The 25,595-nt window shown below is 42.4% G+C and overlaps 1 protein-coding gene across 50 annotated transcripts in view; it reads right to left on the reverse strand.

Moving 5' to 3' along the window:
* Map4k4 (mitogen-activated protein kinase kinase kinase kinase 4) overlaps positions 1-25,595 on the reverse strand; it is a 151,912-nt gene that overhangs the window by 60,935 nt on the left and 65,382 nt on the right. For all 50 annotated transcript variants that reach the window (XM_076557402.1, XM_076557405.1, XM_076557401.1 and 47 more), the window contains exons 4-5: positions 4,992-5,117; positions 3,633-3,743 (exon numbers count right to left, since the gene is read on the reverse strand). In XM_076557402.1, coding sequence (XP_076413517.1) covers positions 3,633-3,743; positions 4,992-5,117 — 237 coding nt within the window. The remainder of the gene's footprint in view (positions 1-3,632; positions 3,744-4,991; positions 5,118-25,595) is intronic.

A 25,595-nucleotide genomic window follows, 5' to 3' on the forward strand; every position in this document is an offset into this window, starting at 1 on the left:
GCCACAATTTATTTACCCTTCTCTTCCTGCCTCAAGAAGCCACACCCCAGAACGTGTCTCCTTAACACACAAACAACCTATTGACTCTGAAATGCTTCAGAACTACTTGATTTTTCCATATACATATACATATACATATATATATATGTTAAATATATATAAATTAAATAAAAGGGGGGCTGTGGTGGTGGAGGCAGGCAGAGTCTTTACTGTGTAGCCCAGCCTGACTTGAAACCTGAAAACTCAGCTTCGAGTGCTAGGACCACAGGCCTACGCTATCAAGCCTCACTTTCACCATTCTGCAGCTCTAGATCACTACCTTTTCAAGCATGGTGGGTTCTAAAGCCATCTTCTAATCTGCCAGTGAAACAGAACACAGCCTATGTGGTACTTATCTATTCGTCATCTTACAAGGTGTAGTGATCATACAAGGAGGCTGTGATGGGCCAAGGCCTGAACAGATGGCTCTTCAGTGCTCTAATGGAAGCACCTCCCCCTCCCCCTCCCCCTCTCAGCACGCTGCTATCCAACACTGAAAGAGCCAACTGAAGTCACTCCATCCTCACAGAACTTCTACTTCGACGCTTCAGTTCACTTTGGTTTTTTAACTTGCATGAACTTCCTGTTGACCCTCCACATCTTCCAACCAACACAAGCAGCCCTGTCTCCTCACACAGTTATGGCTTATGTGCAATCCTGCACACTTTCAGCAGCAAGTATGGGAAACTATGCCCGTTTCTCAGTCCATACTGTGGAAGGATCACTGCTTCTACTCAGAAAACAGCTCGTAATACAGCTACCTCGAAGTACACCTACTCGGAACAAACAAGAGAACAAGAATGAGTACATGCCCTTATAGAAAGCACCTTGGGAGCCAAGCCTGAACTAAGGTAAAGACTCCAGGTCCATAGCTACTCTGGAAACAGCCTGTCCAAAATCAACTGGGTCCGTCAGGTCAGTGTTTCTGCACTAGGAAACAGTTTTCTTCTAAGTCTACCTTATTTGTCTACCTGAGACAAATGAGCGGTCAAACTGCCCCTCTACACTGGTGATGTAGAGTCCTAAGTTCTCGTCTTCAGTATGAAATAGTGCTTTCTACCAAAACGAGAAAACTGCTGCTTAGAACGTGAGTGGGCAGGGAGGGACCAAACGGCTTTGCAGTAAACCTGTGGCCCGCACCGTTTCTGCAGACTAGCCCAACAGAGTATACCTCTGACCGCTGCGGTCTACAGACTTAGGACCCTTGCCTGGTCTAGTCCTCTCTAATATCATGAAGGGGTGAGGAAAACTTTTCCACAGAGAAACCAGCTACCTCCAACAACACGTGAGAGCCTAGACGGGCTGCCTTTTACATGAGACCTCACCTCCATCTTGCTTCTTTGCTTTCTCTAACAACACTAACACAACGCCTAAAACAAACACCAGAGCATAATAGAGTTTTGTTTTGAACTAAAACTCTTGCCACAGAAAAATTGTTACTGTACATGGCTCCTGAGTGGAGAAGGTTCTTATTAAAAATGCTCACTGAGAAGGAAACAATCAGCAGCGTTTCAAAAGGATGACATTTACCACCACACTGACTCGAGATAGGAACAACCTGGTCTTCCCTTCAGTGCTCCTGAGGTCGAGTGACAAAATGCTAAAACACATTATACTTGACAGGTAAACTGTTTCCCCCAGGTATATAAAAAGAGGTAAGTCATCTTTGATGTCTGAGATACCTCTTCTGTCTGTAACATTCTGCTAAAAGCACAGATTTCTCTACTTGAGGATCTCCTATCTGCCAGGCATGTGCTCTACCCCCGAAAGTGCAGCACACAGGAAGCCACGGCAAGAGCCCACAAGTCTAAAGCTACGACACACAAGAAAGGCATGTCTATTTCTGAACAGAATGGCATCCGTCAAGCTCCTCAAACTATACCTAAGCAGCTCTACGATCCAGCCTTTGCTGCTGTACCCTGCCAATCACCACTGAGCCCATGCAGCAGCAGCTGCTGCTGCTGCTTTTCCCCTTTAGGTTCTGTAATAGCCATAAAAGGTAAGCATCTTTTAGGCCAGCCTGGTCTACAGAGCGAGATCCAGGACAGGCACCAAAACTACACAGAGACATCCTGTCTCGAAACCCTCCCCCCCAAAAGAAAGAAAAGCAGCACCTGATATCTTAATAAGGACAAGTCTGAGTAATTATAAAAGTATGGCTCTCCTACCATCAGACTCCCTACCACACATTGGTTTGTGAAGGAAAATTTTTGGAAGGCTCCATAAAACATATGAGCAAAGAGAAATTAAAACATTTCTCTAGGAATTCTAGTTGGCAGTTTTTAAACTTGCAGTCTTCCATGAATCTTAAATATAAAAAGTAAATTTAGTTACAATAAAAAAAATGACTAACTCGTTACCAGACTTTAGTAGGGAAATAAGTAAAATTTCAATGTTAAGTTCAGAATCTTTATTTTTAAAATATGGAGGATAAATAATAATGCAGCCAATTAATTTAAGTATTCAATTTAGGGATGAAGGAAAAGAAAAACTAAGGTAGTGGAATGAAAGACATCCTTTAGCAACCCACATGCAGCTTTCACATATGAAGCCCTGGAAACCCCCGTGTGTTGTCAGGATGGCTTTACCACTGAAAGAAGTCATTTAGTGGCTAAAAAACAGCGATTCAGAAACTTGCTCTGAGCTCATTAGCCATCTTTGCAATTGGCTGTAAAGAACATTAAGCATTAGGACTCCATAAATATTCCAAGAGATTCTAATAGCTAATGTCAAAATCCACTGAAGATTTTGGAAACCAGCACTCAGTAATATTAATATTGATCTGTAGCCTCTCCCCACGCTGCCTACCGACACAACAGTTCAGGCTCATTTCTCATCTTCTTCACCTCCATCGCCTTTAAATGGCAAAGGGAAGGGGCTACTAGGTACTCTCATAATAACAACAAAGACAAACTCAGAGAAATACAGTTACCCTTGGGTATATCTGGAGACTGCTTCCAGAGTACCATATAAAATATGAGCATGCAGTCAGGCAGTGATGGTGCACACCTTTAATCCTAGCACTTAGGGGACAGAGGCAGGTGGATCTCCAGGCTCGAGGCTAGCGTGGTCTACATAGCAAGTACCAGGATAGCCAGGGCTACATCAAGAAACCCTGTCTCAAAAACACCAAATTAAATATATACATATACAGACATATATGAGCATGCTCAAGTTCCTCCTATTATAATGGTGCAGTGTTTGCATATAAGTTACACATATTCTCTTCTTTAGGCCATGTTCATAATATTAGGATGGTATAGCTATTATACTGCATTCTTTATGTAGTAACGACAAGGAGGAATCTGTATATTCTATACACAGCAATTTGTTTCAAGTGTTTTCCAACCACTCAAGCCAAGCTCTCAGGTAGGAAGTGCTACATCCTTGTCTTTTTTTTAAAAAAAACAAAACATTCACCCCTTTCAGAGTGGAAAGTTTCAAACCATGATGTAGAATAAACTACTAACAAGGTACAGAGAATCCTTAGCTATCGAAATGGGTAAATACCTCTCTATGTGGCATACACCCAGGATTCAGGTGAAGATGGAGGCATGAGGTCAGAATGCAACACTTCACTTTCCTTTCCTTACCCTGAGGATTTCTCTGGAGATGTAAGCAATCCAGTCTTCTTTGAGTGTGTTCCCTTTGGTGTTCTTCACAAGGTCTGTGATGGACCCAGCTCCACAAAACTCCATAACAAGCTACAGGGCAGAGAAGACAGATGGAAACAATCACACCCCAGACTGAGTACGCATCCAAGTCAGAACACACAGCCCCGTCACCTGCTTCCCTCAACATCTGGGCACACGCATGACCATGGTGGACGCATCCGAGTAAGAACAGGTTGCTTTACAGAGAGTATATTCACACAGTCCAGGAGACTGAGCATGCACTTGTCTGGGTGGCAATTTTCATGTGTTTCTTCCCTCCCTCCCTCTCGAAGAGCATTTCGCTGGTCATTACTACCAAACTACCAGAAATCAGTATTCCAGAAGTTCTTCCTTGAGATGTGCTGTTTTTCATACAATATGATCTTCAACTTATTTCATGATATTTCCTATTAACTGAGTTTAAATCAAAAGGGAAATGGACTTTTAAGCAATTACATAGTTTTGAAAATACCTATCTGTAATAGTTAACCACAGTAACAACTACGCTTGTAAACTTCCTTCGTGGATTGTTGGTATTATTTCCCAAACTACTAGGTTCTTTCCAGAAAGTCCTTGCCTATGCCTGTATCAGTGTTCCCTATGTTGTCCTCTACCAGTCTCACAGTTTCAGATCTTCCATTAAGATCTCGGATCCACTTTCAATTGTTTTTGTACATCATGAGAGCTGGCAATCTTCTGAGTGACTTTCCCCAGAGTCATCTGTTTTAGAAGCTGCTCTCTAATGTATGCTTCTGACATCCTTGTCACACATCAGTAGTTATGACTGTGCAGATTTGCTTCCTGGTCCTCAATTCTACCCTACTCTTCCTTTTACCTCTCTCAGGTCGGTACCAAGCTGCTTATGTTTTCTACATTAGCCTTTTAAAAATCATTAGAAAAAGCTATCATTCTATCTTCTTGCCTTATAAATTCAACACCTTCAGTTTAATTCATGCAACTCACACAGATGAGTCTCTCAATCATCGTTTGAATATAACTTTTTGAAGGTTGAATGCACTGGAATTTCCTGTTCATAATAAACTACTATCATCGATGTTACTAATGAATGGCTGACAACATCACACTTTCTTGAGCTTTCTATGAAACAGCTTCCTATAAATGGCCTCCATTCCCGACCTCCTTGCCATAGTACAGACATAGGACAGGGAAGCTTAAGGATAACAAGCCCCCCCTCTGGTTTTGGACCACCCTTTCTCCGTGGTCCCTGTGAAGTCCTTAATTCCCTTAGTACAATAACCACAGACAAAGCACACCAAAGGCTCGCAAGCATCTACCTACCCAGAGTTGGTCATCATGTCCTGGAGGGCTCTTTTTTATGAAAGCACCATAGTACGTTGCAATATTCCTATGATGAGAATATTTCTTCAGCATATTTATCTCCAGTTTAATTTCTTCCTCTTCATCCTGAAGAAAAAAAGTAACAAAACATGTGGCTTCTGAATGATTTGCTTTCCTCCCACACCAGCAAACGGACAGTGATGGAGGAGCATACGCTTCCTCCATTCCCAGCTCACCCTTCTGAATGTGACCACGAGAAAGGAGAGGCAAAGAACAAGTGTGAGAAACAGCAGGATGGACCAGGGCAGAGTTCCAGCCTGATCCCCCACTACCTGTGACCTCAGGCTAGTTATTCTACTTCTAGGAGGCAGTTTGCTCAAGTGAAACAACACCCGCCACCCCATCACCCAACCCGGCCACCCTCGTGTAAAAGGTAATTTGACTGATACTATTTCAATTAATCATTAGGAAAGGCTATTTCCTCCTTAGGAGACATTTATGAATACACTTAAGAACAGGTTTGCAAAGTATTAGACAGGTGACAACACACGACTTCCAGGGGTGGTGTACTAGGTTGCACTCAGAGCCAACCTCGTATACAGATTGTTTCAGACTAAGCTCTTCCTTGTGCCTGCTCCTATATTAGTAAGCTGAGCAGCAGGAGGAAAGGAAAGTCCTTGTGAGAAGATGGGAAGAGGGAGAAGAAGGAAACAGACATACAGGCACAAACACGTAAATCAGTTGTCCTGTAAGTGATAAAATGTGAGGAGTCCCAGTCTCCACCTCTCTCCCACACACTTGGGGAAGAAAGTGAAGCAAGAGCATGGCCATTTTATTCTGTTACCTGCTGCACATACTGACAAACCTCCTGTAAGAGGGCAGGTTAAGAAAGCTCTCTAAGCATCATCCAAATAAAGGAAAATTAGAATTAAAATTAGAAAATCGTATGTGGGGTGGGTGGATGTGAGTTTGTGTGCGCGCGCAGGAATCAGCCATGTGGTGAGAAAGCATGGTGTAAGTTCTTCAGGTAAAATTCATGATCAAATCTCTCAAATTCTTTATGCACGCCATTGCTGCAACCTCCTTAGACTTCCGCACACACACACCCACTCTACCTTCTCATTCTTCCCTTCTCGTGGAATAATTTGAGTAATGTACAGGTGTGTATACACGCACGTCCAGTGAAGCACAGAAGAGTACCAACGAATGTGCATGTGTGTATATGTGTACAGGCACAAAGTCTGAAGACATCAATTGCTTTAGGCAAGCATCAACAGCTTTCTTAAAGCCTTAAAGAAGGAAAATTTTATACTCTATCACTACTATACTTTAAAATAAAAGATAACTATCATTAATTAGATATAAAAATAAGATGAAAGAAAATAGAAGAAAAATATTAAATACCATTTCAGTTATATATTTTGCTTTAGAAACCAAACACCTAAGAAGGCGTGCAGTCATCTTAAAGCAGTGATTCTAAGGATGGGAGATCTCCTCCTGGGTATCATTGCCAAAAAAGATATGTAATATCAAAGACACAGATACTGAGATGTTGCAGAACATTCTGCAAATACAGTGATCTTGTAACTTCCATAGGAGATGACTATCAACAAAGCAGCAGAGTGGTCAAATATAGGCTCTATAATGACTCTCCTCTGAGCCCCGTGCAGAGGAAAATCATACCAAATGTGTATCATTTCAACAAGGCATTCAAACATGCTCATGTTCAAAGCAGCAATGGAAACTGGGATAATAATTATAGTTATAGTAACTATCTTAATTCTACACAAAACTAGCATTTAACCTGGCTGATATAGGAAAAAAAATGCTTCTATCTGAATTTTGTCTTCAAAGGAACTTTATATTAAAACAAAAAGGAGTAATAATTAACAAAAGCAGAAAGAAATAAGTCCCTAACAAAACTAAGAATTCTTGATTCAGAGAAAGGCTTTAATTGTGTCCTTTATCTGTACATGCACCTCCTATGTACAGAATAATATTCATGAGGCATGAAAAGGTGGTTAAGTCTGTTGGCAAAGAACATTTGTGGCCTGCTTACAAAGCCATCTAATGCCGCTCCTGGAACAAGGGCCACAGCTAAACACATGCTCCAAAGAGCCAAATATCCTGTTCCTCACACTAGCTGTAGCCAGGAGATCATAAAAGAAACTAAAGATCTGATCTATTTTTATTTAAATTAAAAAAAAATCGATAGCCATATAGAAATTTGGAATATTAAAAAAAAAAGTACATAGCCAAGTGTGATGGGCACACCTTAAATCCAAGCCCTTTGAGGCCAGCTCCTTCTATATACAGAGTTGCAAGCCAGGGATAAACAGTGAGACCTTGTCTTTACAGAGAATAGATGTACAAAACAAAAGAATACTTTTAAGGTAGGAAAAAGTGAAAACACTAACTTTGTTTTACAGTTCAATCGCCCGCCAACCCTCAGTTCACTGCTGTGAGAGCTGTCCTGGTTTAGAGACATGATTACCCATATATCCCCCACTCCCCACTTCCTCCACTCTCTATCTTGCTTGATTTTTCCCAGGGTCATTGTCCCATCCCACTAGACAAGAGGTTCTACTTCTTGGCTGAGAATAAACGCTACCCAAGAGTCTCCCATCAGCAGCTCCCCGAAGAGTAATTAAGAATCCGAACAGTCTGACTAGCTGCAATGCACTTTTTCCTTTGAGTAACAGCAATTCTTTCTAGGATCCAGCTGTTCATCGTGTTAAGAAGTCAAGAGCTTCCAAAGGTACTTAGTTCCATAACCCACTGATTAAAAAACAAACGTGCTGTGGGATGTTCTGTATGTTAATGTGTTGCTCTGACTGGTTAATAAATAAAATACTGATTGGCCAGTAGCCAGGCAGAAAGTACAGGCAGGACAAGCAGAGAAGAGAATTCTGGGAAGTGGAAGGCTGAGGTAGAGAGACTGCCAGCTGCCGCCAGGACAAGCAACATGTAAAATACCGGTAAGCCATGTGGCAAGGTACAGACTAATAGAAATGGGTTAATTTAAGATATAAAAACTAGATAACAAGAAACCTGCTGTGGCCGTACAGTTTGTAAGCAATATAAGTCTCTGTGTGTTTACTTGGTTGGGTCTGAGCAGCTGTGGGACTGGCGGGTGAGAGAGATTTGTCCTGACCCTGGGCCAGGCAGGACCAGGAAAACTATATCTACACAAACGCATATTCTGAAGTTGTTAAAGCTTAAATTCAGTGTTGTCCTGGTCTAAAAATGTTGAGTATGTATATTGATAAATATGATTGGCAGATTTTCATGGCATTGTTTCTGCTAATTCTAACACCTCTAGACAAAAACACATTATTGTGTTCTGTAGCCATACTGCACCATGACAAGATTCACACGGTAACACCTCCAAAACCAGGCAGGGGGAGGCCTGGAATCCCAGCATCTGGGAGGCTGAGGCAGGAAGACTATGCAAGTTTATAGACTATCTAAAGGGACTCATCTCAAAAAGAGAAACTGGGTTACAACTAAAAGCCAATGAAATACAAGACCTCAAGTGCAATCAAATTTAACAGTAGCCTTTCTACAGGACTGAAATATCATCTAGAGATACAGTGATCACATTCATTTACTTGCCAAAATATGCCCTAGGGGTCTTATGCCCTAGTAGTCAAGCCATAAGCCATAAGAAACTTGACTACAAAGAATACCGAGAGGAAACTGTGGTCTCCTTTCCAAAGTACTGTTTTAGGATGATGTAATGTAATGATATTCTGAACATTACTTCTGTTTTTATGATTTTAAAATAGATGACTACTGCATATCTAATACAAAGAAATTTGGCACCACTTATTGTCCTTTGCTGACTTAATATGAAGGCCTAGCCTTGGAGGAAAGAACATCAGAAATACAGATTGGGACAATCACAGCTAGAATCCAAGGACTAACACTTAGTATGCTATAGTCTACACTGTCTTTAGACTACACCTATAATGAACCAAGTTTTGAATTCCAATTTCCTTTGACCATTAGTTTAAGTAAGTTTGGGAGCTGGAGAGATGGCTCAGCAATAAAAAGCACTGGCTGCTCTTCCAGAGGACCCAAGTTCTATACCCAGCACCCACACGGAGGCTCACAACCATCTAGAACTCCATTTCCAGGGGATCTAATGCCCTCTTCTGGCCTCCACAGGGACCAGGTATACATGTGGTCCACAGACATGCATGCAGAAGAAACACCCATAAACATAAAATAAATACGTGTTTTCTAAAAGAATAAGATTGGTAGTCTCATGTCAACATTTAATAGACACGCACATACCACCACCAAAGTAAACACCTTATTTAAGTAGAAGATAGAGCAGTAAACAGACTTGGGGATGACATTTAAACAAATAGCTGAATTGACAAAGCTATACAGAGAAAGCTTATGTATCATCCCATGGGTCTAGTTGTGAGTCCAAATTACTGTGTCCTTCATACTCCACTTTAGGGGTGCCAAGATGATCACAAATAGGAGGATCTGGAGGATTGGGTGGGAGCTTCTTGGAGAAAAAGGGAAAGAGGGCTCTCTTCTGGTTTCCTCCAATGGTGAGGCAGCTGCTGACCCCCACTTAGTGAGTTAATGCAGCTGGTGCCAATTAGCATTTTGGCCTCTGACCAACAGGAGCAATTCTCATAGAAAAGGTCTTTGTCTGGAGCTGGGTTCTGACAGTGGATGAGTTTTCAGTTGGCTCCCTGGCTATCAGAGGACTGGGGGCTGGGAAGAGCCAACATCTGCACAGCATTAATTTGCACAAGCAGCCATGGGCTGTAAATGAGGCAGATGAAAAGCACTGCTCACTTCACCATCTGAGCGAGCACACAGGGTGCATAGTATTAGTTCGGCTCTTTGTCTTTTAATGTCCCCTTTGGTGGGGTTCTGAAGTTTGTTTTGCAGTGCCCTAAGTCTGCTAGGTGAGTGCTCTACCACCGAGCGACCATCTCCAGCCCTGTTGTGTTCCCTTCAAATGTTGCTTTGAGCCCTTCCTGTCTAAGCCCTCTCTCACTCCACTGATGGCAGGCAGTATTGTCTGATCAGAAACAGGCAGCCCTCGGAGATGCTAACTGGGCCGCAAGAGGACTGAGAAATGCTCTGAGTTTACCATCTTTCCACCTGGCTTCTTCACAGACTTCAACATCAGTTACTGACAGGTGAGCAACTAGAGGGGCAACCGGGGGTCTTTGTGAGGGGGAGAAAAAGGCTGCCAGAGAGACAAATGGTCCCTCTGGAGGATTTCTGCACTGAGATGTATAACTGAGCGTGCTCCTGAAAGAAAATGCCTGCTTCTTAAGAACAGTTTACAGTCAACTGCTACTCGGCTCTTCCTTATGCCTGCAAACTGAAAGAAAATGAGATATTTCAACTTACAGAGTCCTGGGAGATCTGAGTGTTACTCAACACATGCCAAGTAAGAGAGCACAGAATCAATTAAGTTTAATTTGATTCAAAGATAAAAAGTTACAAAATTTAAATTCGCCATTCAACAATATGTAAATGAAGACAATTTTACAGATTCTAGAAGAAGACACATTTTAGAACAAAATTAAGATTATGGGATCAGGTCACAAGAATGACAGTCTTCAAAATTAACATCCTCATCCAAATCACTCAGTACTACAGTAAAAACTCATCACGAAAATTAATATAACCAAAGTGAAAAATCACATATACACAAAAGGTTGCTCAAAAGATCTAGAAGATAAACTCTTGAACATATTCTGTATTAATATTAAAGTCACACTACTTTTATGTAACCGAATAATCAGTGTATTTATTTTGATAATGGCCTTGTCCTTGAGGCTCTTCTTTGTCTAATGGCACATCTAGTCAGAACAGCCCTCAGCATCTTCTACGTCTTTCTCTACCCAAGTTGGTCCCTTGCTGAGTATTTTGATCAGACCTTATTAGTCACCTGGTTGTTGCATGTGATTAAAAACAAACAAGTCCCACCATGGAAGAATGAAACAGACTTGAGACTGCAACTAAAAGACAAACACAGTGAGCAGAACCCTTTCCATGAAAGAGACCAAGAAATCACAGAAGCCCAATGCACAACTCCATGACAAAGCCCTACCAAAAGGCACAGCACAGGATGACTTTCATCAAGTCCAATAACACACTATTTTTCTAGGTTCCTGAACTACTGGACTGGACAAAGTTTCATGTCTACACACAGATATCATAGTCAATCCCAATCTATAAGGCAAAATACCATAGGTATAAGTGTTTTGAATAATAAAACCTTAAGTAATCCAAATTTATTTTGAAAACCAAATTGTGATTACACTTCAACATTTTAAAGGCCCAAACTTTTAAATTGTAAGAACAAAAAAAAAAAAAAAGGAATCCAAAATCTAAGCTAGCAAAGCAGTCATGACCTTGGCAATGAAATGTGACCATCCACAATGTAAATGTGCACATGTTTAGATAGCTGTACCAGGGTTAAATAAGTGCACAGGAGAAAAAAGGAGGAAGAGGAGAAGAGTCTACTAAAGACTATCTCTAGGTGAGTTTCTTCTTTAATCTTCGAATTTCCTACATGGCCATGCAATATTTAACTAACTCTGAAAATGAATAAACACTGGTTTATGGGACAGGAGTGAGCCCCGTGAGAACTTTCTGTCAGTTCTTACGGTCTGCCTCCATGTTTGTCTCCCATCCTCTGCCTCCCATCCCTAATGCTGGAGGGCTACTGCCAAACCTGAAGAACCACACAGCCTAGCTGGGACTAGGCCAGAGGCATTCCAAGGCCTCAGGCTTGTTCCTTCTTGTCTGCTGTGACTACCTATCCAGACAGTGACCTAAGACCAGCGGTTTCCAAAAGTCCGTCATTCCCAAAAGGAAGCAAGGACGAAGCTCACCGTCCTGTCTTCAATTCTGACTGTCAGAGGCTCCCTTACAGGGACACAGCTTCAGGCCATCCAGACACTGGTCTATGCCGGTAGCAAATTCCACGAAGTTCCCCATACTACATACTACAAGAAAGAAAAGAATACCGTGTACACGGAACAGTGTTTCTTAAACCTTACAAACAGATCCAAGTGAGGATTGTCAAGGAGCAGCTGCAAGGGAATGATGGGCAGCACCTGTGTGTGCATCTCCCACCGGCCAGCCCGTGACCTCAGGTCTCAGGAGCTCCTGCTTGCTGATTTGGCATGCTCAGATAAAGGCTATGCTCTGAGAAGTATCTTCAACTAGAAAGAATAAAGGGACTTCCGCTCCTGGAGGAGATAAAGTATCAAGGGGCCAGAAGATTTGCCCTCCTACTTAAACAACTAAAATTAGACAAATCCTAAAGAGGTTAAGATACCAGGCAATGATGGGCAGTCTAGACCAACCAAGAACAGGAGACTCGATTGGGCAAGAGGAGCCTGCGAGCTCAGGGGGTAGAGCAGAGAGTCTGGAGAATCCGCAGCAACCCCATGAATAGATGTCCAGAGCATAGAGAAGGGCACAGCAAGAAAGGCGTGGGACAGGGAGCCCTTCTGGGGTTGCAGTGGAGCACCACCATGAAGAAATCACGTGGAGTTAAAGGAGGAATCTAGTCTTTAAAAGGCATCTGTCAACAGAAACCACCAGCACTTGCAGAAAAAGGAATAGGGCAAACTGCTATACACCCAACTGGAAAACATCATCTCCCAGGACTTTGGAGGCCAGAGTCCCAACAGCGAGGAAATGAGTCCCCGACTAGATACTGATCCAAGCCCCAGTGTATGGCAGTTAACTGGACATCCCCCACCCCCGCCCAAAGTCAAGACTACAAAAGTATGAAATATCATGAACCCAAGAAGGTAAAATTCATGGTGCCTGGCTCTAACTAGAGATTGCCAGGTAAAGAAATTAGAGCACACAACCACATGGGAGAAGGGGTGAGCAACAACCACCTGTTGGCTGTGACTATCCTGCTTGTTAGGAACACGCTCCTGAAATAGCCTGACATCCACTCGCTTTGACACAGTGCACTACATTAAAACAACCTGATTCACGCGCTTCACTTCCTCCAGAGGATGACAAAGAAAACCCCACAGATCATGTCTCCACTTACCTAGCACCGAGAGAGTAGAACCAGGACTTGGGTTCATCGGGCCACCGTCTCACTCTGCAGAACAGGCTGCCCTGAAACCCACAATCTTGCTGGCCTTAACTTCTCCTGGGATCAGAGGCATGAAGCACCAGGGACTAATCACGATTTTTAAAAAATCTATCACACTCCTTAAAATTAATGTGCCAAGACACAGCACTTCTGATTGAATAATTTTTGTTGAGTATCAATTGCTAACATGACAAGACTGAATCAAAAGTACAGATACCATGAAAACTATAAATAGCTCATATTGGAAGCAATAACATAATGACTTCCTAATTCTGACTTTTAAAGTATTTGTAAACAACCAAAGATTTTTGATCAAATTTTATTTTTTAGTTAATATGTAATTAGGTCATTTCTTCCTTCTCTTTCCTACCTAAGATCCCTCCCTCATACCTCACCCCCCACTTTGCTTCCTTTCAAAATCATGGCCTCTTTTTCTTTGTCACATATACACACATGTGCACACCTTTGCATAAATATATAAATACATGGTCTTATCCTTTACGAAACCTGCTTTGCTAAATATTAACCATTACAATGATGGTGTTTTTACTTTAAAAATAACACGAGCCAATTCCTTACGCTCAGTTTCTTTACATCCAAGATAAGAGATCCATTCCTGGCAAGTGAGGCCACCCAGGATGGTAAATATAAACTAGGTTAGCATGAAAATATCTTTACAGTGTTTAGCACACAGCAAATATGTGCTGTGGTTTTAAGAAAATGAACTACAATTATCTTTGGCTTTATAAAGTATTCCTACAGCAGCCTTTAACATAAAAGCAAGCCCTGATAAACACAGACACAAATCCCCAGCATGGCCTTCCTGCTAGCTGCAGTGGACAGACAGGAAATCTAAAACAGCTCACCAACTTACTGCTGTGATGAAGCAAGAAGACAGAGGAAGGATGTCACAGGCCAAATCAGCCAATGCCAGTGTAACCTGTTTTCTTCCCAACGGCCAGTTAGGCTAAATCTCTTGCTAACAATGAGTAACAAATGTGAGTCCTAACCAGATAGGCTGTTACCTCTATTCATACAATGACATAAAAAACCTGCAGGTGTTCCTTCTTAGAAAAACAGGAAGGATGACTATAATCTAGAGATACCAAAACAACTGGTAAGGGAAGATAATGAATTCTCTTCATCCGCTGTTGATGCTTGTCCTGTTCAGCAGCGTTACATGGGGGGCACCACCACCATGAACTCTCCGCTGCCACTCCCTTAAATGCAGCCTAGGGTACGTTCTGAACACACTGCACACCCCACTGATGCTGAGCAAGCACTGTGTACATCTTATCAGAGAACAGCTGCTCTTTCAAATGTGCTTTTAAAAGATATATAAGACAACTGTTTAAGATGTGAGATTTTGTGGATAGAACAATGAACTTTTACAGGATTAGCATGATCCAATTCAAATGGGCAGATAAAATAAAACTTCTCAAGTTTTGAAAACAGACGTTGGTGTTATCTTGAACCTGCTACTTTAACTATCTCATGCAAGAAAGCTGCATACCAGTTATTTAAAGTAGAAGAAAAACAGACTTCCAATTCAGATGACTAGAAAGGTAAGTGACTATGAATCCTAACACAGAACTCCAGGGCAGCCTACTGCATGCCTACTTCCGTTTGATCTCAACGCAGCTCACTAACTTGAGATTAGGTTCTTTAGTCCTTCTTCCTCCCTCTATTCTAGAGCCGTGGGGACAGCGCAAGTAAGGAGACAGACGGGAGGCAGTGGAACTCTCTGGAAGAGAAGAGTCTCAGAACACCGCAGCTGCTCTCCATCTGCCAGCAGACAAGTGATGCCACTCCCTAATAACAGCACAGCCATCGCTCCCCAGAGACCTTCTCTTGGCACTCTCCATGACCATAAAGCAAAACACATGGTAAGAGTTTGTCTGGAGTCTCCTGAGGTTGGCCAAGTCAGAGCAATTGTTTTAAAACTGGAACTCTCACAGGAGACAAGAAACAGAGCACACTTGTCAGAAAGAGGACCACCTACAATCCCATGCCTACATTCAAAGTAGTGGGATGGCAGGGCTGGGATTCTGCATCAAAGGAAAATTATGTCCATCACCATCATTCATACATACATATGTACACACAGGGAAAGGGGGGGAGGGAGGGTGGGGACTGACTTTCAAATGACATTTCCTCCTCAACAGTACCTACTGGTTTATAGACTAAAATTTAGGCCAATTAGTTATATGCCCAAATGAATATCCCCAGTGAAGACTCTGACAGACCATTACCAACTTAAATTCACAAGGAGAAAGGGTATTATCACACTGAAGTCCGCCTAGTTCTTCCTCCCCCGACTAGCAATAAACGTGAAGAATAGGAGAAAGGTCAGATCGTGCCACCTTCCTTGTCAGCCTTTTAAGAGCATTCTCCTGCCCACTGACACAGCGTTTTCAATCTCCATGTTCACAGCAGAGACTGAACTGGAACAAGAGAAGGGCGCAGGGCAGGGATGGACACTACTGAAACAAACCACGAGGGACCAAGCCCCACACTCTGAAGCACAGGGACAGCAAGAGCCACGAGCTGCCTGGGAAGAAGAAGACCGTCCAAGACATGTCTGAGCAAATCTCACAGCATCAAGTCATCCAGAACAGGGCTCACAGCATCAAGAATGATGCAGGACGGGTGGGCGGGCACACACACACACACACACACACACACACACACACACACACACACACAACCTACAGGTCAGAACAATTACATTCACGCTCAGGCCTACACTAACGAACCTATCAAGAAGATAAAAAAACCCTGTCAGGAATGGAGGCTGCACACTGTGCACATTCAACAGCTGATCTTTCTATGGAATACTACACTTTGGGCTAAAATATGGCACCAAAGAACTGTGGCTTCTGTTTGCAGTTTTGCTGACTAAAATCAGACATAGGATGGGGAAAAGAAGCAGCTGACAGGCTTATAACCTTTACCAAACCAAACCAAACCAAAACAACCTGAGCCTGAGGAGACATCTCAGTAAAGTGACCTCACTTAAGATTAACATACTTGAGTTCTTGGAGAAACAGACCGTAAGATCTTGAGATAATGAGAAACGAACTCTTGAGGCCCTTGCTCTTTTCAATGGTATTTGAGTTTTTTTGGCTATCATAAAATTGTCAAGGCAGCAGGAAAAAATACCGGAAGCAGTCAGAAGCTAAGCAACTGAGAAGCAGCCTACGGAAAAGGAAACCCACTCTCTACCTCTAGATGAGCACGGGACACTAAGACTGACAATTCACTGTGGACACACAGACCCTGAAGGAGCCGGGGAAAGGAAAGAGTATGAATGAAATATACTTCATGAAAAATCAAGTATTGTTAACATCTGTTGGTGCACACTCCCCGCCGCCCCCCCCCCCCCCCCCCCCCGTGTTTCTCCTCTCCCTAAACAACCTAATGGGAACCACAACCTCCTTTAGTTCTAGGGTAAAGGGAGTCCAGAAGCGCTGGTACAGAGTGGAGTTCAGCAGGCACTGTCAAAGGGTTTCGAAACAGCCGCCAAGACAACATCCACCTTTTCTGCAGCAATACCTTCACTCATTCACAAAAGAAATGGTCCCAGTGGTCTCCTGGGAAAATGATTCACCCCCATAAGTACAGCATCCTTCTGGCCGCTACTACCCTCACTGCTGCTCTCTGAGGCAGAACAAATGTCGCAGCACCAACAGCAACAGTTAGAGCATCTGTCTCTGCAGGCTCCGTCAGCGCGCTGGAGATGGGAGCAGGGGGCAGTGAACAGTGAGGTGGGATGGGTGAGAACGCAGGCTGGCTTGGAGTTCTGTCTGGCTCTAGCTCCCTCCGCGGCTACCTTGATTCCTCCCCAACCTCCAGGAGGGAGGAGGCAAGCTGCCAGCTCATAGGGTCAGTAGAGAAGCTGCCCAGCCTTTCAGAAAGATACGGAGGAGATGTGGAGTGTGGCTCAGAAGGAAGACCAAAGGGCACTGTGTGGAACTCTTGCTGGAGAATCGGACCAACAGTGATGCTTATACTGTCAGCCCCAAACTAAAGCTCAGGGCCGGAGTCCAGCAAGCTCTGATGGTGGATGAAAACGCCCAGGTGTCGCCGGGCGGTGGTGGCGCACGCCTTTAATCCCAGCACTCGGGAGGCAGAGCCAGGCGGATATCTGTGAGTTCGAGGCCAGCCTGGGCCACAGAGCGAGATCCAGGAAAGGCGCAAAGCTACACAGAGAAACCCTGTCTCGAAAACGAGAGAGAGAGAGAGAGAGAGAGAGAGAGAGAGAGAGAGAGAGAGAGAGAGAGAGAGAGAGAGAGAGAGAGAGAGAGAGAAATATGCACAGGTGTCTTTGGAAGAAGTGTGTCTGTCCTACGTGCCTCCATCAGAGCAGGGCACCGGAGGTCTGTGCCTAGACGCCTCTAAACTTCACTGATCATCTCCCCATGCCCATGCTGATTTGACTTTGTAGCCTCAAGCTCTACAATAACAGAGTAGGGACAGAGAACAGAACAATGGAAGGACAGAAGACAGATATATTTAAAAAAAAAAAGTTAGTTGTACAAAATATATTGAGCAATTTATTAATTTTACTTAGAAAAATAAAATAAACTTGAACTAAAATATGTAGGCATCCAACCTGAATGTGAAATGTTCATTAACAATTATAAGGCACACCCTGTCAGAAAGCTTTTTTAAGAAAGAATAATTGTTTCTACAGCATAATTAACCATTCTAATTCATCACAGAACCAAATATGCATTAAGAACACCAGATGGCCTTAAAATATCTTCAGCAAAATGGTGTTTTAGGGGCTGGGAAGACAGCTCAGTGGTTAAGAGCGCCAGTTGTTTTTTCAGAGGACCTGGGCTTAATTTCCGGCACTCACATGGCAGCTCACAACCATCTGTAACTCCTGTTCCAGAGATCTAGGGCCCTCTTCTGGCCTCCGTTGGCACCGCATGCATGTGGTGAAGACATACGTGCATATGTGCATGCAAAATACACACAACATACAATGATAAAATGACTTTTAAAATGGCATTTCAATATAAAGAGAACAATGAAGCAAGGAATCACAGCTTATCAAGTAAACATCACTAAATTAGGCACTTTAACCCTGATTAAAAAAAAAATCTACAATGTGGGGATTATTTTTCCATCCTACGTACAAGCAAACTGAAGCTTTATCTTGTTTAATCCTGAGCAATATTCTAAGAAATGATGTAAGACTGACTGTCTCCAGGAAAAAGCAAAGACATGGCTATAAAATATTGAGTCCAACTTCTATGAGGCTCACAACTATAAATTCGACTTGGAAGGTACTTATGTGCTTCAAATTTATGTCTATAGGTAAAAGGCTAAAACACTTTTTATTAGTTCAGTGACGAAGTCTTTGTCTTCTAAACAAAGCCCAGCTTACTCTATTTGGGGCAATCCCCCTGCCTCCAAAGTGCTGGGATTACAGACATGGTCAGCCCAACAATTTATTTTCTTGGGACATGAAATCTAAGCATGAAGGTATAAAAAACATATCATGCTACTGTTTATAATTATTAGCATTTCTGAGTTTTTTGGATGTGTGTGTGTGTATATTTTGTTTTGTTTTTATTTTTTTCTAGATAGTTTCTCTTTGTAGCCTTGGCTGCCCTGGAACTCACTCTGTAGACCAGGCTAGCCTCGAACTCAAGAGATACACCTGCCTCTGCCTAACCTGTGCTAAGATTAAAGGCCTGTGCCACCACATCTGGTGATTGTTAGCATTTCTAATTAATTACGATATCTACAATTCTAAAAAGGACATGAAAATGAGATTAATTTTCTTGGCCAAAGAGATGAATATTGTATACAAGTTGTGGTCTGAATGTGAAATGTCTTTCACAGACTCGTGTGTTTAAAAACTTGGCCCAAGTAGGTAGGCGCTATTTCAGAAGATTATGGAACCTTTATGAGGCAGAGCCTTGCTGGAGAAAGTAGATAAAAGGGTGTGAATCTTGAGGTTTAACCCAGTTTCATTTCCTGTTCAAATTCTGCTTCCTAAGTGCAGATGCAATGCACCCTGCCCAGCCTCCCACTCCTGACATTGCCCTTCCTCACCATTAATAAAATGTACTCCTCCAATTGTGAGCTGGAGTAGACCTTTCCCCTTCCTTCACAAGATGCAAGGCAGCCAATAGGAAAAATCAGTGCTGAGAAGTCAAGTCATTGCTGTGGCAAATCTGACTTCGTATGACAAAGTGTATGACAAATCCATATGCTTTGGGAATGGGCTTCCCAGGAAGAGTGTGAAAAGTTCACTGTGCAGGCTAATAATGTTATCAACAGTGCTTGCTGGGGCATTCTGGTCAGAATATGGAAGACTAGAATGCACAGAGAAATGTGACAGTGGTGTCCTAACTCATAGATTTACCCTTCAGGGAAAGAAGGACTCTTGGGAAGTCAGCTAGAAGCCATCAAGGCTGCACACCTTCACAATGTCTGGCTGCATTCTGTTCATACCCCCAAGAAACTGAATAAGGCTGAACTTAAAAGTAATGGGCTAACATGTTTGGCAGAGAAGATTTCAAAGCAGGATAGCATTCGGGCTGTAGCACGGTTATTACTACTTTCACTCGGGGGGGGGGGGGGAATCACTAAATGGACAGGATACAAACAATGGACAGTTTGTTGAGAGAAAGGGCTGGAACAATTTTAACTTTGCAGCCAAAGCTCTTCCTGAAAAAAGACTAAGATTGCTCAGTCCCCTGCTCTGTACTAGAACAATAGGAAGGGTATATTAAGGGCAAGACCCCATCAAAGTCTTCATTTGCTGTGGAATAATTGTTTGGTACACTGTAAAGATTTGTACTCAGAATTGTTTTCATAAAAAGCTTAGTGGCCAGTAGCCAGGCAAGAAGTATAGGCAGGACAATCAAATTAAGGATGCTGGGATGAAGAAGGGCAGAGTCAGAAGAGGTTAATAAGAAATATGAATTAATTTAAATGTTAGCTAGTTAACATGCCTGAGCTATCGACCGAGCATTTACAATTAATATTAAGTTTCTGAGTGGTTATTTGAAAGCAGCCACTAGCACAGGAAAACTCCACCTACACCCGTTTGCAAAACTGAGAGTGCTCAAGGTGGTCCCTGACCTGGAAATCAGCTGCCTAGAGAAAGTACGCACAAAGAAAGGCTGCTGCAAACTGTGGTCCAAGGAGCCAGGACTGACCCTAAGCTGGCAGCAGAACTTGGCAGCATCATTCACTGCCTTTGCAAGCATGAAAAACAAAAGACTGAGGGGCCCTGAAGCTTTCCACCATGGTTTTGTAGAATCACTGAGGCCAAGCAATCCGTGGCAGGGCTGGAGGAATTTCAAGGAGGCCCTGAGAGGCCACTGCACACAACTGTGACAGTGAAGCCAAAATTGCAATGAAAGCTCAGGGTTGGAGGGGGTGGAACAACAGGACCTCAACTGAAAAAGCTGAGGCAGAGAATGGAGCCAGCCCACGACTGGCTGTGTGTGCTATAGGTAGCAAAAGCAGAAGGACTACCTAAGCCCTTTGCAGATGACTCCCTCTACGGCCCCAGATGCCTCACAGGGAACTGCAGGATTTGGTTTTGTCCTATTGGGTTACAGCCTTGCTTTGTCTGGTAGTTTCTTAATATGCCCCAATTCCTCTTGTTTGAAAAGGAAATGTTTATTTTGTGGCATTATATTTGAAAGGATATAATTTTTTTTTTTAATTCTGTGTGAGCTCACGGTTAAGCAATCATCTCAGAAAACACTTTGGACTTTTGAAATGTTGGCAGTGTGAAGACTGAGGACTCTGAAGTTGGAATGAATGCATTTTGCATTATGTCATGGCCATGAGTCTATGAGGAACAGGAATAGAATGTTGTGGATTGAATGTGAAATATCCACCATAGCCTGGTGTGTTGCAAATCCTGATCCCCAGCTGGTAGTAGTGTTTAGGGGGGTCGTGGAACCTTTAAGAAGTAGAGCCTTGATAGAAGAGATGGGCCACTGGGAGTGAGTGGGCTGGAGGTTATATAGCCAACTTCACTTTCTGTTCATTCACTCTTCCTGACTACTCCTGCTCCTGCTCCAAGCCATGCACGCCATGATCCCCTTGCACTCTAACTTAGAATAACCTTCCTTCTTTTAATTGCTTATAGTTAATTATTTTGTCATAGCAATGAGGAAAAATAGCTAATAAATCACCAAAAAGCAAACACTATTTAATGTGTCATAGGTAGAACCTTAATATTTAAAACAAGATTGGAACCCTATTCTGGTAATAGCCACGGGGCTCTGCAAGAAAAACCATTTCTCTAAATTCCAACTGTTCATCCATAAAGTAAAGACTTTTCAACTGGAAAAGCAGAAAACGTCCAACACCCAGTCTTTCCTATGGGGAGTATAGTTAATCTCAACTGTCAACCTGAACGCTAAAGCATCCTGGAAGGCAAACCTGCAGGGGATTATCTTGATTCGGCTAATGAAGTTGAGATGACCTGGCCACTGTGCACAGCATCATTCCCTGTGCTGGGATCCCAAACTACACAGAGGAGAAAGTGAGCGCGAGAAATGTACTGCTCCTTGTTTCCTGACAGCAGACGTGTGTGAGCAGCCACTTGGAGCTGTTCCGAGTTCTCTACCATGGTGGACTATATTAAGAACTATGAGTCAAAATACACATTTCCTTCCTTAAACTGGTATTCCATCACAGCAACAACCAAGACAGTGACAACAAGAGAAAGAAACTTCATTTTCTGCCAAGTCCCAAGTTAAAATGAGTTAGTCCCCAACATGAAACAATTCTCTCCCTACAAAAACAAAAAAGTCTAATCCTTCAAAAAAAAAAAATTACTACAATCATTACCAATTTAGTCTTTTTAAAATACATCAATACACCAGGTGAAATAATGTATTGTTATAATATGAGCTACTCAGAATATTGAGGCAGGAGGATTGCTGGAGACCAAGAATTTGAGACCAATATGGGCAATATTATAAACTCCCATCTCAAAATATTCTGTCTCTGTCTCTGTCTCTGTCTCTGTCTCTGTCTCTGTCTCTCTCTCTCTCTCTCACACACACACACACACACACACACACACACACACAGAGGCACCACATTAATACTTTAACAGATAGGTATGATCCTAATAACTATTTTCAAAAACAACACATAGACAAAATGTTAACTGTCAAATCTAAGTAAATGATACATACTGTGCCCTCTTTCTGCAAGCATGATACTTGAAGTTGGTGCTAAAGACAACTTTGCTCAATTTATGGACCCCAAGTTAGTAACTACTGGTCTAGCTAATTCACCTTTAAATTAACAAAACCTTATATAATATTAACTGAAAGCAAATGGGTAAAAGTCAAATCTACACAAATAATATAATATATAAAATAATTCAAATACAACAAATAAATACAAGTTTAATATTAAGACACAAAAAGTAAAATGAGACGGTCAAAAATTGAAACTACAAGAGCTGTGGATAACAGCTCAATGGTAAAGAAGCCCTGGAGAAAGGAACAAGCATTCCTCCAAACACTACAAACACCAGATGGGTGCGTGGTTAGCTGGTGTCCTATGGCCTGCCTTGGTACTAAGGTACACAGCAGATGTGGTGTACCTGTCTAGCCTACCCAGTAGATTCAAAACTGAGTCCCAGTGAATTCTTTCCCTTATACAAACAACTGCCTTTCTTGTTTCTTGATACACTTCAGTTGTGAGGCTGTGCTACATATAGCTTTACAAGATGTTATTTGTCACTGGGGAAAACTGAGTGAAAGGAGCATGGGACGTCTCTACACATTTTCCTGCAAATCCCTAGCAATCTAAAATTATTGTAAAAACAAAACAAAGACACACGCACATTAATAATCTACTGTGCTAGTATTATGTAGCTAAAAAAAATCTGAAAGATGCTCTTTAGACCCTCCCCAAAACCAACCAGATGAAATACTTAAGTTTCCTTCAGAAGAGTCCTTCTGTACTCAATTCTTAATTCTGTTGAGGTTTCAAAGAAATCCAAAGAGATATATACATTGACAAAGGAATGACTCTCTTGTAGATTCCTTAGTTCCCTACATAGTCCCATGTCAAAGCACCCCTGAGCAGAACATGAATTCTTGGCTGGTTATGCCCAGGTTCTTCACATAACCAACTCAATTCGGTGAAGCAGGCCCACATTTCCCCACTCACTGCAGCTGGCACTGGAGCTAAATTCAATTAGGCTGCCAATAGTTAACTGAGGGGTGAGAACCATGCATGCCTTGGTCTCTCTACCCATACCATTCTTCCCTTCTGAGCCTCCTAACAACCACTTGGCTTCTTCTAACAAGTCATGAGTCTACGATTTTTTTTCCTCCAGGAACTAGCTTTTGCACCTTTTTGACCCTGAGCTGAAACAGAATGGAAACCAAACAGAACCTTGCTCTCACCAAGAGAAAGCTCTCCGATGACCCCTCCTGCTGGAAGTGAAGTCTGCTGCAAAATCTCTCCAGGTCCCAGCCAGGATAAGGCCTACAAGTTCACAGGCAAAACCCAGCTCTTGATGTTTGGGGCAGGTAAGGGCATGTTTTCCATGCTGCCAGCTGACCATGGTCCCATGCCCATAATCAGCACTTACTCTAGATCTTTCTGAGCCATGGGCTACAGCAGAGGTCATTACAAGAAAAGAATATGTAAGAAATATTACTGAGGAGCTAATACACTCAATGGTTGGTTGAAGGTTGGTTCTTTTTAAGGCTCACCATCTGGTTTTCACTCTACTGGAATACATGAGCTCTGCATTAATTATTTTTAAAGGAGCCCTGAAAATACTTGTGTTATGCATCTGTCCATTGTTGCCAGGCAAGAAAATACCTTTTGTATACAACTCAAGTGTATCCTTGGTGTGTAGGTCAGTGACACACCACTTATTTAGCAAGGATACACAAGGCCCTCACTAATCCCCAGCATAGAAAATAACCATAATAATAATACCAAAGCATCTAGTACATGTATAAGTGTGCATGTTCTTCAGAAGTTCTCATAGATATATGATTGCAAAAGAAATATTGCTGTGGAATGTCTTCTGTATGCTGTGAATATGTGCTGCTCTGATTGGTTGATAAATAAAGCCGTTTGGCCTATGGCAAGGCATCTTAGAGGCAAGCGGGAAATCTAAGAGAGACAGGAAGGAGAATGGCAAAGAGGGGAGCCACCATTCCACTGTCCAGGGAGCAGCATGTAATAGCACACAGGTAAAGCCATGGAACACGTGGTGACATACAGGTTAATAGAAATGGGTTAATTTAAGATATAAGAGCTAGCTAGCAAGAAAATTGATCCATAGGCTATGGCCATGCAATTCTTAATTGATAATAAGCCTCTGTGTGTTTACTTGGGCCTGAGTGGCTGTGGGACCGAGCAGCTGTGGGACCAGGCGGAACACAGAAAAACTTCCAGCTACAAAATATACCAAAGCACACAGTGGCTACTGTAAAAAGGTATAAGGATGTAACTTTTCCCTATATTCTCCTATATATTACAGTTTCTCTCTCTGGTGACCATGTATTGCACATTTATCAGACCCAGCCTTAGATAAGGAGGTTCTCCACTTGAAATCCATCTGAGGTATGAAAGTAACATACCAGGAGGCCACAACAGCTATTCAGGAACCTCAGCACAAGCTGAAGACACTGAGTCCAGAAAGAACCTAAATTCTGGATTCATAAGTATCCAAAGCTTAAGGTTTACTTTTTTCGATTTTTTTTTTTTTTCGATTTTTTTTTTTTTTCTTGAGACAGAATCTCTTTATATGGCCCTTGCTGTCCTGGAACTTGCCATGTAGAGACTGGTTTCGAATTCATAAAGATCTGCCTGCCTCTGCTTCCTGAGTGTTGGGACTAAAGGGTGCATAACCATGCCTGGACCAAAGCCTACATTTAACATGGTAACCACAAGTCTAACAATAAACCAGTCAACAAGTAAGTTTATAAATATGCAAAAGCCCTGGGCTCCAGTGACACCATATCCCAACATAGCAAAAGGAGTCACAGGGGCAGGAATGGGGACCAGCAAGAAGGTGCCACTGCCTGCCACTGCCTGGCCCAGTCTCAGAGAGCACTTCATAAATACCTACTCTATTTAAACTACAGTAAGTTAGAATGTGCTACTCTTTCATTGCTCTTTCAAAATGTTTAGCTGAGCTGGGAAGTGGGGTGTCGGGTAGAGGTAGGCAGATCTTTGAGTCTGAGGCCAGCCTGGTCTACAGGGTGGGTTTCAGGATAGCCAGGGATACACAAAAAACCCTGTCTTGAAAAACAAACACAAAAACAAAAAATTTTAGCTGAAAAGCATCTAGTTTTCCACTGGGCTATATGCCCAAGTAGGATATTACAGGACACAACTGAACTGTCCATAGCATAATGTGTTACACAAATCTTTTGAAAAGTCAATCAAATAAGTTTCTGGTTATTCTCTTTGACAATGAAAAGAGGGCAGTCACCTAATGCCACATCTTCAAATAT

Source organism: Peromyscus maniculatus, chromosome 21 (genome assembly GCF_049852395.1).
Source record: "Peromyscus maniculatus bairdii isolate BWxNUB_F1_BW_parent chromosome 21, HU_Pman_BW_mat_3.1, whole genome shotgun sequence".
Lineage (NCBI taxonomy): Eukaryota > Metazoa > Chordata > Mammalia > Rodentia > Cricetidae > Peromyscus > Peromyscus maniculatus.